General features: G+C 39.9%; 1 protein-coding gene across 3 annotated transcripts in view; it reads right to left on the bottom strand.

The window, feature by feature from the left end:
• Positions 1-1127: 1127 nt before the first annotated feature.
• The window catches only part of PLCE1 (phospholipase C epsilon 1), a 136680-nt gene continuing 120983 nt past the window's right edge, over positions 1128-16824 (bottom strand). For all 3 annotated transcript variants that reach the window (XM_079312910.1, XM_079312911.1, XM_079312912.1), the window contains 11 exons: positions 14446-14577; positions 13066-13356; positions 12140-12303; positions 10968-11229; positions 9999-10117; positions 8794-8922; positions 7850-8059; positions 6172-6333; positions 5799-6017; positions 4876-5081; positions 1128-3819 (listed from right to left, as the gene is read on the bottom strand). In XM_079312910.1, the coding sequence (XP_079169036.1) occupies positions 4911-5081; positions 5799-6017; positions 6172-6333; positions 7850-8059; positions 8794-8922; positions 9999-10117; positions 10968-11229; positions 12140-12303; positions 13066-13356; positions 14446-14577 (1859 nt within the window). In that variant the 3' untranslated portion in view covers positions 1128-3819; positions 4876-4910. The remainder of the gene's footprint in view (positions 3820-4875; positions 5082-5798; positions 6018-6171; positions 6334-7849; positions 8060-8793; positions 8923-9998; positions 10118-10967; positions 11230-12139; positions 12304-13065; positions 13357-14445; positions 14578-16824) is intronic.

Consider the following 16824-nt stretch of genomic DNA (forward strand, 5'->3'; position numbering starts at 1 on the left):
TTGTTCATTTTACATAGTTTCCAAACATATAAAGACTGGCACATAGTGATGTTGCATTGTCAGAATGTTTTGACATGCTTGAAGAGGCAGAGGAGGACAACTGTACAAGTCATTCTGAAAGAGCTTATACATCTATTGGAGCAAAATCTATTTACTGCTATTTATTTTTGTGTTTAATTTGCTAACTGCCAAATGTCTATCACTATTTACGTTACAAAATATTTATCACAGACAGGAAAAGTTGCCACCATTGGTACATTTAGTGGGCTACCCTAAAAGTAAACTGAGTTTTATAGTGGAATAGTAATAGACAGTGATTAAAAACCAGATGTTAATTGAAGCATTTGAAGAGCAGAACACAGTTGAGTTTCAGAAGCTGCAGACTTAGCCTGTAAAGCTACCAGCAAGGTCTTCTCTTTTTGAAAATAAACTGTGAATGTAAGAGAAAGTGTTCTTGAAGTATTTGGATATTTCTGTGTTGAAGTGTTTAATTCTCTAAAGCCTCTGAGTTCTAGAAGCAGACACCTTTCCAAAAGTGGCTATTAATATTTGTAAGCAAGAAAAATAATCTCACTAGGCTTAAACTGAAAAGTGAGCGAGTATTCTCAGTGTTGTGGCTGCTGTTAGTGGGGTCAGTAAGGCAGAAGCAGGAAAGCCTCTGGGCGGCAGAGGAAGCAGCTCCTGCAGAGCCCCAGTTCCTGCAGGCAGAGCAGCTCTGCACTCACACGGGAGCTGGGACTGCCCAGCTTTGGCCCTACAGTCACACACTGCAAACAACACCTGCTGCACAGGGAAACGGCAAGACATTGGCAAAAAAGTAGCAGTTTTTAAATAGTACAGAATAAAATACTTCTGTGGTTTTGCCAATAGGCAACAGAGCAGGAGAAGCAAGAGATTTCTACCTGTGAAGTGTGCAGTGCAAGGCCTGCTGCTGCTCAGAGGCTGCATGTTTCTGGAAGATGTTGGTTATTTACATTCCTTTGTTTCAAACTTTCTCCTGGAAGCTGCTTCCTGTAAATAGTTTGTAATGTAAAAATGAATGTATTTTCCTAATTGATGCCCATACTCAGTCAAAAGCATGGAAAAATGACAAAGTTATTTTGTCATTTTTGCCATAGGAATGTGTGGACAGATTCCTGCAGAAATAAAATCTGTGGCTAAACAGAATAAACATTCCTATTAGCATAATAACTTAGCACGTGAAAGCTCTTTAACTGGGCTTTCACAGAAGTTAACAACTCCCCATGGCTGTTTAATGCTTCAAGTGGAATTGTATTTCCACTACTTGGAACTAGCAAGAGAAAGGGCATTGCATGCAATTCTTTCCTAAATTCACCCTAGAGCATCATGTTTCACCAAGAAAAGATTACCTGGATATTTACCAATACCTCAACTTTAAATTGTGATGCATGTACATTAATAAAAATACTGGAACAGATTCATTAGCTTTACACAGTTTCAGATGTCTACAGGCCTAAAGTTAAGGTTTTTAAATCAAATGCCAAATATTTTGCTGTTCCCTTTCACTGTGATAAACAGCAGCAAGAGAATGCTTTGACTGTGATTGATGATCAAGATACTTATATTAGTAAGCTATTCCCAAAGCTAGAAAAATTGTGTTAGCAGAAATAGCACAAAACTGCTGATTTTAAATGACCACAAGACTTCAGGCCAGTGTCAGGCCTATGGTGCATAATTTGATATGACTACTGATGTCCCCTTTGCTTCCCCATGATTGTTTTTGTTGTTGTTGTTATTTTTCTATCTGACAGAAAAGCACTAGTGGATGACAACATGGGTATAAGAATGTTGTTGAATGCAATTCATTAGCAAGGATTCCTGCCAGCCTACTGTGATACTACAGGTGATAGGAATTTTCAGAGCTGCTACAGATAAAAAACTCGCCCAAAAAAACCACACCAACAAAACCAAGAGAGCTAAACATGTAAGGGCAAACTGCAGGACTTTAAGCATTGTTTTTAAAATGCCATAAAAAAGACCAAAAGGAAAAAATTCTCAGTGGTGGCAAACTGCCCCCATGTTGAAATAACAGAGAGAATGAAGCTAACATTTAAAAAAATGGTTGCATTCATTGAATTGTGCAGCAGGTGGATGTATTTCCCATAGCTCCAAAGTATTCCAACGCAAACTGTGCATTTCAAACTACGTGTAAACTGTCACTTAACATTTTCCTTGGGAAGGAGAGGGAGCACGTGTCCCTCACAGGGGCTGCTCCTGTGGGAATTGGTAATGGGTGACAGGCTGAGCTGGCTGGGGGCTGGAGTTGGGTCATGTTGCTGATTTGCAAAATGCTGCTTTGGTACATAAGTTCAAAACTACTTTTGTGAAAGATGAGCATGGAAGTGCATGGCCTCTGTGAGGATATGCCACTGAGAAGTTTGACTGTCTTCTATGTCTGTGGTTATTTTTCCTGAAAGCTGGAAGTGACCTCAAGAGGGCACTTTTTTACTTTGGTAAATGGCTACTTTATATACTCTCCTTTCTGTAGTGTATAGTGAAAGACTTCATCGTTTCTGGTGACAGAATGCAGGTTCTATCTGCTTGTTTATATGCCAGTTAATGACTTTTGCTTCACTTTCTTATTCATAGTGGGGGCATTAGCTGTCATAAGACTACTGCCTGTAGCTTCTTTCCTGTGTTTAGGGTTTGCTCTAGTGAAACAAAAACATGTGCAGAGCAGTTTGTTCCCCACAGACACATTTCTTGTGGGATATCAAAGGGATGGATGATTGCAGCAGTTGTTTGTGTCCCTGTAATGGATTATTTTAAATAACTAAACACATCAGTAACTCCCATGGAGAGAAAAAAAAAGAGACTACCACAACTAACTTAACCTAAGATGAGTTCAGCACACGTAAAACTTTACAACAGTGTTTCTATGTAAACAGAATTGTCAAGAATTATAGTGTAAAGTTCTTTATACCCTCTGGGTTTAACAGACAAGTAAAAAGACAGTTCCTGACTACATGGAAAAATGTGGTTTGAATTCAAATTTTTGAAATGTTAATTACAATGCATTGTTTTGAATTTGGTCAGTACTGGGTATTAAACACCTTGTGCTAAAAAGAAACAATCAGAAAAGTTCTAATATTTTTTTCCTCTAAATCCAGAGAAAGATAAAAAAGTCTGAATTTTCTAAAAAGTAGTATATGATAAATATACTATACAATGGCATGTAATTTGAAACACAATAATAAATATTCTTTCTTTAAACACAAGCCTGGAAAATTAAAATTTTATATAAGAAGAAAATGTTGTTCCTTGCAAAGTCTCAACTACCAGTAAGGTGTGTTCAGCTATTGTACATTATTTTGTTAATGTAGATAAACCATAAATAATTCTGAGTGTTTTGTGTATATTCACCAAAGTTAAACAGATATGCAAAGGAAGTTACAGCATATTGCAATCTCTTTACAATCACTTAACACAGTGTAACAGTAATCATCAGGTCAAAGTGCGTTATTTTCATATAATACACATAAAAGAACACTCTGGTTCTTTGCCTTCAGATTCCTTAGAGGCAACAAGCTAAAATTATCTTTTGTTTAAAAAGGGGAGGGTGATGACGCGTGTTTGTTTACAACACTCAGTCCAAGAAAACTTCTCCATCCGCCTATGGAGAATCTGCAGATGCGAAGATCCAGGAAGAGAGGAATCTTCCGAGAGCTGACAGGCATCTACAGCATCCCATCCCAGATTCTGCATGTTAACCCAGCAGCACTGACTGGATTGAGCATCTGTAGCTCAGGGCACACAATTGCTGACCAGTTCATTCTGCAGCAGGATCCTTCAAAGGCACTGCAGAAGGATTCAGTCATGTAAATTCCAGGTTTGGGTTTCATAAAAAAAAGGAAAAAAAGGAAAAAAAAACCTAAACAACAAGAAAGCCCAACAAAACAAACCCCCAGCAAAACAAAAACCCACCCAAATGCAGAAGAGGGAAAGTGACTCTGATTTTTCCATAATTTACTTTGCTTTCCTTGAATTCAGGTTGTTTAGGGGGTCTATAGCAGCCTGGAAATAAGCTATCAAATTCATCCCTTCCTATTTGAAATACCTTGCAAATGAAAACAGTGCTCAAACTCTGTTAACTTAGTGACTTAGCAGCAGCATTACAGTGCGTGTCAAATAATGCTTTAATAATTAGATGTATATAGAAAAAAAAAATGTAATCTTAAATTGGCCATCTGTGGGGTGGAATTATCAACACTGAACAAGATTTCTTCATTTGCAATGAGCTGCAGCTTCCCAGCTGCTGTCACAGTGCTGTAGTAGCACTGTGCAAGTGTCTGGTTAATGTACAGTGCTGGGCAAAGTGTGGCACTTGCTATCTCCATATAAATGGGACAGTCTTTGTTGTGTATTTCAGTTGTTTGAAGTCAAGCAAGATGGAAGAAATTGAAGAGATACAGAAAGGATAATGTAAATGTTTAAACATTTCTGGCAAAATTTCCACAGAAAGAAAACACTACAAACTTGTTCTAGCTAAAAAAGAGATCACCAATCCTGATGATTTTATTATCTGGACGTAACAAAAAACAAAAAAGCTCTGCTGCTCACTTCCATTTGCCATGTCCCAGAGCAAAAGAGAAACAGAACATCACTATTTAAGCACAACAGTTGATAAAAATGAGTACTTCAAAATCAACCAGTATGCAACATTTTGGATTAAATGGACAGAGAAACTGGGAGAAACTCCACCATTCTGATTCACTTCCTGATGTCACCGTGCCCGTGCACACCAGTGTGTGTGAGGCTTTTGTGGCTCATCCTGGCATTCCCTGTACCTCACTTGGTTTGATCAGCTACAGCTTGGAAGCAGGAATGCCCTGTGAGCAGTGCTCTGTGCCATACCTGAGCAGCCTTGCCGTGGCAGCAGGGGTGTCTCGCTATTCCATGATGTCACTGAAGGCCACGGCGCAGGCGGCTCTCTCGTCCCTGCCCTGGGGACTGTCCTGCAGCGGGGGGGACACGAAGCCCCGGTACTGCCTACTCGACTTGGTCAGCTTCTTCAGCTCACTGGTGAAGGAGATGCCTTTTCTCTTGTCATCTCGTGCTGCCTGTAGAAATTTTAAAAGTTCATAGAGGTGGTTTAACAGCTGCTTGTTTGCTGGGAAATAAGGAGTGAATATGAAAACACCTAACATACTGCTAGGCAGCCTCTCTTTAGGAATTCAGTGGCTGTGCTTTCATCCAGGCACTTCCTTCTGATTGTTCTGAATAAAATTATTACAAATTATGCATCGTTAAAGATATGTTTAGCAAATTTGGTAATCTGTGCTTATAATACAGTTGCTTTAAAGCAACAGCAGCTTGGATTGGTGGTGTTTGCTAGAAAGGAGAACACATCTTCTTTTCCCAGCAGGCATGTACTTCATTCCTGCCATTTTTAAATCCTGAGATAAAGCAACAGAACAACTTTTTCACTAGGCAGAAATAAAGGGGACTTTATTCCAGTAGCTTTTAAGTTCTGCCCATTTGAATGGTCCTTTATTATGACAGGGAACATGGCATGCACAGCCAGAAGGTTTTGAAAAACAGCTGTAGCAGATAAAGGTTGTTCTGGATTTGCAGGCTGTCAGGGAATTGTGTTGCTGGATGTAAGTGATGCAGTTTTGCAAAGAAAAAAGTAAGGGTGGTTCAGAGAAAAGAGGAAATCTGGTTTTTGCTGTAGTCTGTCCTTTTCCTCTGCCCTCATGCCAGTCATGTCTCCCTTGCATGGAAAGCAGGTTCACACACCATCTGTAACACCTGCTGTAAAGTATTGTATCTTTTACCTGAACCTGTTCCTTAAGCTTAAGGATGAATTTTCCTGCTCCCTTCCACTTGCTTTGGGCTTGAAACACACACTCTTGATCAGAGAGAATCCTCTGAGATGGTTTAGACGTTGAAGACTTTTTGTTTGCTGGCTCTTTTGTCACCTCTTCCAAGAGCACATAATCACTTGGGTTCGGATTGCTCAAAATGCTGTAGGAGTATTTGGCTTTGCAGAGAGTCTGTTTAAGAGCAGAAAAACAAAACAAAAACCAAGACATTTCCTCAGATTCAGGCTACTAAACAAATTCTTCAGCTACTGCTGAGAACAAACCCCAGCTTAGCTTGTTTAAAAGCAACTTCCAGCCCACATGTTGAGGTGGGCAGGTATGTTACCTGCTGTATGACATCCTGTGCCGTGCTGAGGCGTGGGGCTTTGATCACAGTGCGTGGTTGCTCTGGGGAGACATCATGTACCTGAACAAAGAAGCTGTCATCCTCAGAGCTGATGGCTGCTTCTTCCTTTGCTTCTTGAAAGACATTTCTCTCATTTAAATTCTACAGAGGAAATGACAAATTTATTTACTTCAGAGAGGTGACTAACAGCTGGTGGTCGCACAAGGGTTTATTACATGGAAATTGGAGGCTCTGTGGTTGCCTCAGCTTCATTTTGTTAAATGCATTATAAGAGTTTTGACAAGTGACTATTGCTAATAATAAGTAATAGTACTAGTAAATACCCATGTTTTCTAAAACCTGAATCTGAAATACCTTTCATAGTAGGAGAGGAATGGAGATTTTGCAAAAAATGGTCCCTTAAATCTTCCCTTATGTATACAAAATGATGTTTTGTAATGTAATGGTGCCAGGTGGAAAGGGTTCTTTTCTTTCCTGTCCCTGAACTAAAGTCAAAAGAATTTACAGAGCCAGAATCTGAGCTAACATTTTCCTGTACTGTGGAGCAAGGGGAAGGCTGCATGTTTCTCTCTCCCTTTTCAATGACTACTGCAGATTTTAAACAGAATTCCTCCTCGAAGCTTCTGTCAGAGAATTCATTTCTGTCCAATGCCTTGGAACTCTTGGAACACAGCTTGGATTCATAAGCTGTAAATATGGGCTGTGTATTGCACCCTGTCACTGGACCTTGTTTTTCCAGTCAGATTTGCAGCTTCATTTCTAGCTCCAAGCTCTGAGGTTCTGCTGCCTGCTGAAAGGTTCAAAATTATGGATAATGCTTTGAAGTACTCACATCACAGGACAGAACAGCATAATTTTCACCTGTGCTAAGGCGGATTTTAACCCATTTTCTCAAGGTATGGGGCTTGGCAGAACACATGTGGCAGCACACACTGACAGAGGCAGTGCTGTACTCAGTGGAATGCAGTAGGCTGCTATTTCCACAAATAAATTTCTACCTTGTCATTTTTGTACTAAATAGATATAAAGGAAACCAAAACATGGACTTGAGTAATATAATAGCAATTTTACAAATGGAAGCTTTATAAAAAGTTCCGTCAAAATAAGCAGAAATACATTTTTTCAGTTCAAAGTATACCAGAGGACTTCTGTCATATATAAATATATATATTTGCTGAACTGACCAAAGAAAGCACCTCTGAAAATGGAATCATTAAGTGTCTTTCTCCTGCATTTTTTATCTCTCTCTCACAAGCCTGGGCACTATTAAGGGAAGTTGCTGCTATCTAAATTGATGGTGGTTTTCTGAAGTTCTTTTATCTGTGATCCTTTGGTATTATCTATATTAATTTCCTATCATAACATAATCTAGATTTGCATTAAATTAAAACTATCACTCCAAACAGAGTCACTGTTTGACTGATTTATAATGAATAAACATCACACAGCTGATACTGGAGCTGAGATCCAGGTGCTGTCACACAGGTGTATAAAGTCCAGTTGTACTTCTCAAGAGTTAAGTTTGTTTTTAAATAATGCACACAGCATTGACATTACTCACCAAGCAGTGAAACAAATACTGCACCCTTTTGTTTCATGGTCCTAAGAGCTATTTTTTGCTACTTTGTAAATAACAATTTATCTAAAACAGACTTACTTCCTCTCGAGTTTTAAAGATAATTCTTCCAACATATCCTTCTTCTGGGAACCAACTGTTTAAAAGCTGTACTAGCCCTTCTTCAGGACCAATCACTCTCTGGAATGGTGGTTTTCTGCATTCACTCTTTTCTTTAGATATAAAACTTTTCTCTTCCATCAGAAAATAGTCTGCAGCGCATGACTCGGTGCCTTTTATGGTAGCCAAGAGCTAAGAAGACAACTCACAACAATTAGAATGCCAAATATAAACACTGCATAATTAGTAGTTACAAATGAGAATGAATAAGGAAGCTTTAAGAATCAGTAACTATTCTGACAGTGCAGGCAGGATTTCTGATGTGCTATTTATTATTCAGATATTTTACTCCAGGGTAATGTCCTGTTCTCTTTAGCCCAGCCAAGCAGTTCAACTATTCCAGACAAGGCAGTACTATTTAAGATTATTTCAGTCCTTTTTGGCTGGCCAGAAAATTTATTCATAATCCCAGGACAGTACAGTCTTTTCCCACTGCTAGAATAACAATCCCTGCTGAGTTAACTGGTTTTTCTACTCATGAACTTAGCCCTCTAACTTTTACTCTCTGTTCCTACGGTGCCTCAGTTCAAAGAATTGTGCAGAAATGTTTGACTTTGTTGTAAGGAGAACCCACTGCCCCTGTCAACTAGGATTGTTTTTCTCATCTGTGTATGGCCAAATATTAAAACAGTAATAAGGAATATGTTCTAAGATTATAAACCCATTCTCTGAAGTCAAGATTGGGAAAATTCCAAGGATTATGTTCTGTGTTTGCTGCATAATTAATTCCACAGAAATGCATTTCTAACAGCACCTCTTGCTATGATGAATGAACTACGACCCTGTGTGTGAGAGCAGAGGGAGCACAGGGAGGGAGACAGAGGTCCAGAAGGATATTAGTGTGGATTCTGGCAATGGAAGCTCACCTGATGGAGCAGCTGTGCAGCCGTGGTCCCTGCACTTACACTGAAAACAGTGAAAGGCTCCGGGCCTGGAATTCCATGAACTGTCACTTTGTAAGTCACGGCAGCTTTCCTTTCTCCCAGGCTAAACAACTGTTCAGACAACATTCAACAGGTTACTGGATGTTTTTACACAGTCATGTTATTTCTAGGTTGCTTAAAAGAAACTGTACACACAAGTCATAAGGGCCTTGACAAAGCAAAGCTGTTCAGCTCATACATGGCTCTTTCTTACACTATGGATTGAGGCATCTAAAAACCCCCAACAAACCCTCCAAAAGCCTGCACTGTATCTTGAAGCTGAAGAGAAGGAAGAAAAAGGAAGTTTTCCAGTGGGAATACATAAACTACCACTGGACAAAGGGCAAACCTCCATCACTCATTCCCCATTCTGAGCTCAGATATTTGGATTCAGCATACAGATTATTGAATTAAAAGCTATAACTCTGTTTTAACCTCCAAACTATTTGTTCTTCCTTTCTATCCTAGTAATTCACCAAGATACAAGTTTGGCATATATTCATAGGAGGTAATATCTGCAACACATCTGCTCTACATGCAGGAGCTCAGAAGGTTTTATCTGACGTTTTAGGAGTCAGCAAAATGATAAAATACATGTTTAAAGTTGCCAAAACACAAGTAACCCAGGTAACCCAACAGTAAGGACTTTTAAACAAATGTGCATCTATGCACACATATTTTTAGATATACAAATATCTGTATGTACGTATACATATTTGCACATATAAACATATGGATGTGCACACCCATATATAAATCTGTATGTATTTATGGAACTGCAGAGTTCATCTTTTCTTGTAATAGAAAACAATTTGCTTACAATTCATGCACAAAGCCTCATGCATGTGGCTGCCCTGAAACTGACTGCTCATCCACATTCCCCCAGTTGTGAAGCACATTTCTTGTTCTATACCTATATACAGCAGAGGAGCCAGACTTTGCAAAGATTTACCTTCCCACAGTTTTATCTAGGTGGGATAACCTTACTCCCACCAAAGCAAAACAGTAGGCATCAAGGTATGTCTGAAGAATGTGCAGGTTTGAGGGCTAACATCTTTGAACACTCTGGCCCTATAAATCTTCACATCATAGCTGTTAGTAAATCAAGAATACAGGTAATTCAGGCACACAAATAGGAATTTAATTACCACTGATGCAGGCAGAGTGTTTCCAGAGGGACTTTCTTCCATTCTCCGACTGTTTATGAACAAACTGGAAATTTCTAATGTTTCATTGTGTAGGTTATGGAGCTGGACATGTCTGTAGCCTAAAGAGGAAAAATCCTTCTGTAAATACTTTGCCACATCCTAGGACACAAGTCTCATAAATAGAAAAGTTAAACTTGCTGTATTTATAGCTACACTTTGCTACACAGATACGATTTGAAGCACTGTAATAATACTGCATATTAACACTCTGTACAACAGTGTAACAAATCCTACTGCTGAGTGGCTCACAGAGCAACCTGTCTTTGTTTTACCATAATATTCAATATAGTCATACATGAAATATCTAAATATCAGAACATGAATGAAGCAAGGTCAAATTCTGTGCATATGTATGGCCAAATCTCCTTATATGCCAACACAGAGGTTGTGTGATGTTACAGTGGTACAAAGCAAATGTAAAAGAGCTACTGGCAACAGGGAAACTCCCTCCCCCAGTATCACTCAATTAGTGATGTTTCCTGATCTCTCATTCACCCTTTTTTCACCCTTTCTTCAACTCCCCTCCAGCCATGGATGTGGGAAGTGCAATTCCCCTCTGCACAGCTGTTACAGCAGCTTCCTGGGCAAAGGCAGGAGTGAAACCACTCCAAGCTCCCTAATGGAGCAGCCAGTCCAGGTGAACATGGCCTCAGGAGCACCCTGAGGATCAGAGCAGGTGTGTTCCACACGCCCCTGCCCCACCAGCAGCACAGGATCTCACTTTTTACAAGTCATTGGGGCGGCTGCCAGCACCCAGGGAGTCTCAGATCAGCACTGTACTGCCAGGCCATGGTGTGCTGTCTACTATTTGCTCCCTGTCTCCTCTAAAAAAAGGCAACTGATTAAAAATTTCCCTCGGGAAGGATTCGGAACCTGCTGGAGCGCTCTGGCTTAGGAGCCATGCCGCACCTCTCTTGAGCGCCTTCAGGGGGATGATCCTCTGGGCCGTCACCGCCGAGCTGTTGTTCTCAACAACTGCGAACCGGAGGAAGACCAAATCCTCAAAGTGCACGCGGAAAAGGAACTGCTCGTTCCACATGGGGTTGAGGGTGTTGCGGTGGATGGGCTTGGTGCGGAAGTGGCAGCTGTCCAGGGGCATCCCCAGCACGTCGATCTCGATGCAGGGGCTGCCCGTGCTGTTGCTGGGGCAAACGTTCTGGCCAGACACGATCTGCAGCCGAGGAGCACAGAGAACAATCAGAGGGGTAATCCCTATGCTGTCCTCTTCTGAGCTAAATACTGCTCAGCACACCCCTAAGCACAGTTTGTTAACATGCTGAATTAATTACAACATTCACTTTTGTGATTGCCAGGGCAGTAAGTTCAAAAGCACAGCTCCCTCAACCCTCCCACCCCAACACCACCGCTACGGTATCTTTCCTCTGAAAAAAACACACAATACAACTGTTCAAGGCATCTGAACATTAATCCAGAATGAATGCACCAGCAATGTAGTCAAAAAGGATCCCATTTTCTTCTCCATTACTCTAGGGTGATGGCACTGAGCTCTGGCTTGCTTTGGCATACACAACACAGGAATTAAGAGTGCAATTACCACAGCTGGGAGAATTCTGATTCTTAAGAATCTCACTTTTGTGACAAATTTCCTGGAAAGGACTAACTTCTGAGACTACATTTTTTTGGCCACAAATCCATGAATTATGTATCTTGTTACATAACTTACAAAAATATTTTTTCAAGATTCAGTACAGCTTTTCATAATGGCTTTTTGTGCAGCTTTTCAAGTGTTCACAAATGTGCAAAACATCAAGGCACATGTGTAATTTTACACGGTTGTGTAGTCCCAGGAAAAATGCTTTCAGGACTGAGTTTCAACAAATACTGTGAAGGAAACAGGGGAAGTAACTATGGATACAAATCAGCCAATACAATAAAGACAAGACAAATCATTGTTCCTTTCCTCTCCAATTTCTGTTAGTTAGGCTGATCTTCAGAAGCAACACTAGAAGATTCAGTCTTTTCATTTAGAAGCATGACTGTAATGCTGGTTAAGGACTGCAGTTGCACATTGTCTACATCCATCTGTTTGCCTGTATGAAATTCCCTTTTCATGCACTTACTGTTAAAGAATATATAGCTGGCTCCTTATTGTCAAGGTCTCTTTCCAATGGACAAAACTGCTGGTACATTGAACAGTTTTTATCCCACAGAACTGGAGGTTTCAAAACATATCCACAGCCACCGTTAGCCTCAAACATTGCTGCATTGAGTTGCAGAGGAAGATCTGTGAAATGAAAGCAGCCAAAACTGACAGAGAGCAATGGTACAATGGAAAAACTGCAATAGTGAAGACAAAGTCATGTTTGAAGTATCTTTTTAAAAATTATTTTAGTTGTGTACTATTCCTGGTTTTCAGTAGCAGCTGTGATTTATGTATCCAATCTATCCAGTAATTACACAAAACTCCACAAACAGTTTACTCTTTTCCTTTCCATTGTCTTTATTGAACTGTAGGGCTTGCCTACATCAGCTCTCTGAGAAGTTTATAGGAATGTGCCCTGAACTGCAGAATGAAAGAGTATTGTATGGATCTCCCATTGAAAATGTGAAGGAACATAGAATAGGATAGCAAATATTCCAAAAATGTTTTGATTAACATTAAAACAGCATCCAAGGCAGTACTTCCAATTGAAAAATAGTTCAATACCTTTTCATGCTTGAAATTATCAGAAAGGGACAACAGTTACTTGAACCTGGACAAAAAAACAACCTTCAGCAATAAAATAAATATAAAAATGGAAGCGTTGGTGTCCAGGCACTTCTGGTTTATCAGGGAATTTGGTGCATTGGCATAAAGCTCCTGGACTCTGGGGCTGCTGCTGTCAAGGACCAGACTGTCGTGGTACGAACCTGCTTGTGCTGGAGTGCAAATACAAGAAGAACCCTCAGGAGAGCAGGGAAAAGTAAACAGGGAAAACACAAATTCACAATTTAAGACCTTCTGTCCCATTCCAAACGCTTTAAGGCTGTGTTTGTGTGGGCTCACCATCGGTTTGGTAGTTCAGGGCCACGAGCTGCACACCGTGGAGCCAGAAGATGAGGGGGTGTGGGTTGGAGGAGTCGATGCGCGTGGCGGCGGGGTAGGTGCGCAGCAGCTGGCAGCTGGTGTGCTGGATCAGCTTCTGCGAGTAGCGCCGGCACAGGCGCTTGGCGGCGTTCTCGTTCAGCGACGAGATGTGGTAGCACTTGGGCGTCCTGATGATGGCGCTGAGGGAAGCTGGGGAGCTGTAAGGACAGCAGGGATCTTCCCACGTCTGCCGAACCGCATCAAAGGGACCTGCAAAACAAACAGTGCCCCCAGGCAGGGCCAGAGACTCCAACCTCTGCTAGGGGAGTGTGTGTGTGTGCCCTGCTCATGGTAAAAGTGATCCTGGAAACGACACTGCTCAGGACAGTCCTTCTCACAGAGTGAGAACAATCCATGAGAGGAAACACAACCTCCAAGTACTGAAATAATACCATGATTAGATGTGCAAACAACCACTTTCATAAATAAATACCTAACTGGCATTTGCCTTAATAAAATAAAGGAATAGAAGTCCCTTCTTCTCATTTATACATTTTACATGAGGAAGAGAGGCAAGAATGAAAACCATCTGCTGATTTTCCAAACAGACAGTCTACAAAGACTGCAAAAATTAGGGGAAAAAGGCAGCAATATACTTATATGCTTTAGAATTAGGCACCACAATTCTTCACTTCACTGGCCTCTAGAAGGAAATCTCTCCTGTCTACTGCAGTCAGGCCTTTGGGCTGTAAGAAATACAACCTTCCCTGAGCCAGAACATGAGTCCAAAATATCTGTTCATGGCAATCACTTGAAAGGAAGGGGATCTGGGTCTTATTCCTGCTCCAGAACCTTTCCTGTACTTTCTCTGTATTTCTTTACATCTGTTCATAGGCAGATGCACAATTTCCAGGTTCACAAACTGAATCACCTGCAGAGTCTAATTTGCACAATTACATGTTTGGACTTGGCTGAATTTTAGGCTGCTAAGTTCTATTTCAGACAATAAAAATTCTTTTCTGGACCAGCCCAACAGTCTCCTGGCTTTCATTTGTACTTTGAAAATATTCACTTATGTAATTAAAAATACAAACTTTCAGATATATAAAATGTATATTAGTTTTTAATTGTTTATTAATTAGGGTCATCATATTTCTGATCAAGTAATTATAATATTCCACACTCACCACTTCAGTTGTAATAGTGGCACTGTAAGAACTGCTGTGCTAATGAAAAACCATTCCAAAGTTTAATGTTTTACACATTGGAAAGTATTTGATCTTTAACAACTTGGTCTGGTACATGTGTTGGATTACAGTGTCATTCCACGTGACTGGTGAAAGAAGATGCTAACTTTACCTTTTCCAGATGCTTTGGCAAGAGCAGCTGACTCCCCAGGGCTCAGCCTGCCAGGATTGTTGCCAAAAATGGACTTCCTGCATTTTCTTTCTTTTCCTCTGCTAGAGCCAGATGGGTTTAGAGTTGACAAGCCTGTTCCCATAAATGTAAAACAAATGAGCCAAAAAACATGACCAAGAGGGCATGTCATTTTCCACCATATTTTACATTATTTTTGAAGGCATGAATATTCCTGTTATAGAGCACACAGGACAAGCAGTGTATTTTTCTCCACAATTTAATTTTGACATCTTTATATATTATACACTTTTATATATGTATATACTATGTATGGTTTTATATATAATGCATGTATGTATGCATTTATATAACATATATAGAAACTCATATAAAACAATACAAAATACAATTCTCTTTCTATGATATAACTTTTCTCCATTTTACTATTTGGCTTGAGGAAGGTAAAGGCTTTCTCTCAAATTAATAAATGGTCCAAATTGATACTAAAAAATCAAGTAAGAGTCCCAATGTATTCACCCTAGAAATAATTTTTAAAAAAATCTTTTCTACAAAAGCAATAAAATCTGTACAGTAGTGAAGATCATGAGATTCATCTAGGATACGATACCTACATAATTAAATAAATATACGATCATGAATATGATATGATGTCATATGATATGTCCAAATGCCATCAGTTGAACAGTTTAACTTCAAAATGCTTCCAGAGTCATCTTCTGTTTATTTATATTTCAGTGTTGGGAAATACAGTTAGGTGTGCAAAATCCATTACATATTTATGGCCAATATGTACTAGGAGTGGAGCTGGAAAGATCTAGTATAGCTATTATTCAAGCCTGTGCATTCTAGAAACATAATCATTAAAATCATTACTTGAATCCTGGTGAAGTAAACAGACTTAATCCCACTTAAGGTTAATTTCTTTCTGTTGGCTTGGAGAGAGCACACAGCAGATCAAAATTAAAGTGCACAATAATTATTCTGACACCCACAGCAGTGAGATGTGGGATGCTCTCAGAGACCCAAGATGTATTTGTGATATAGAATGTAACAAAGCAAATATACCTTTACTTGCCTAACTGTGACTCCTAAAATACTCCACATTAATTCACATCAATTCACACCTGTCTAAAGACAATTCTGGATTTAATACTAGTATTTCAAATACAAATGTAAATCACAAAGAGGATACATTTGCCTCTTTCTGACTGAAGTCTGTCCACAGCTGCGAATTTTCAACTCTCAAACTCTATGGCATGTGGACATGTACTTACTAAAATTATGCACACAGTTTCAATGGAACTGCTTGGGTTAGTAAAATTCAGAATACACATAAGTGTTTTCCATGTTGGAGATGTATTGTCTCTTTGGGCCAAGACACACACATAAATCACAGAAGACGGTAGAAACTGGGATCAAGGAACATGAATTGACTTGAAGAATGAGGAGTAATGCACTGTGTGCTTCCAGCAATATTTAAACCCAGTATTCAATGGATCAAATGGATTTGGCAAGTAAGATCCAGGTTTCAAAATCCTGTTGTGGAGACAGTCACTGAGGAAACAAACTAACCTCATGAATCACCAGAGGGTGCAGTGCAGAACCCTAGGGGTGATTGAACCCACAGTGTGATGGCCACAGGGCAGGCACACTGCAGCTGGGAGCTTCCTTTCAGTCTTTCCCATGTTACACATCTCTTCCCTCAGACAACCTCCATTTATCACTCCAATTTTAGCCTGACTGCAAAATATAGCTTTACCAATTCATAGAATCATCAATTCACAAAATAATAGAGGCTGATTAGGATATGGAAGTCATCTGGTCCAACTCTCTGGTCAAAGTAGGATCAGCTTAGATCCCACCATACTGTACATAAATCCTATTGTACTACCACAGTGTCAGAGGAAATGTTTTGTGTTTCCCTACAATCCCTGTGCCGTGTTCTTTGAGTTACAGAATTTAGTGCCCATCTCATGTGTTAGATACAAGCACACTGCTTTACTGCTTCTAGACTTAGTCCAGGGAACTGAAAGTTTCCCTGCCCTTCTTCTTCTCACCATACTAACACAGCAGGTTAAACTGTAATTGCCATCTTCTCACCATGTGTTTCAGACCAAAAGAAAGTCTGCAGGCTTGCAGACCTTAAAAGGGAATTTACAGCATTTTTATCTGTAAAAAGGGTGATCCCTTTTATGTTTACTTCAATTTCTTGGAAAGTGATACCATAGGGGCAGATAATCTGATATGATGGAGATGGTGACTGAATTTCATGCTGGTGAGCTTAGGTGACTCTCTGCTTCCTACATCTGATAGTGCAAATCCTGCTTTTATGCACTCAGTTTCTCTACTCATTGTGTA

Source organism: Erithacus rubecula (genome assembly GCF_903797595.1).
Source record: "Erithacus rubecula genome assembly, chromosome: 9".
Classification (NCBI taxonomy): domain Eukaryota; kingdom Metazoa; phylum Chordata; class Aves; order Passeriformes; family Muscicapidae; genus Erithacus; species Erithacus rubecula.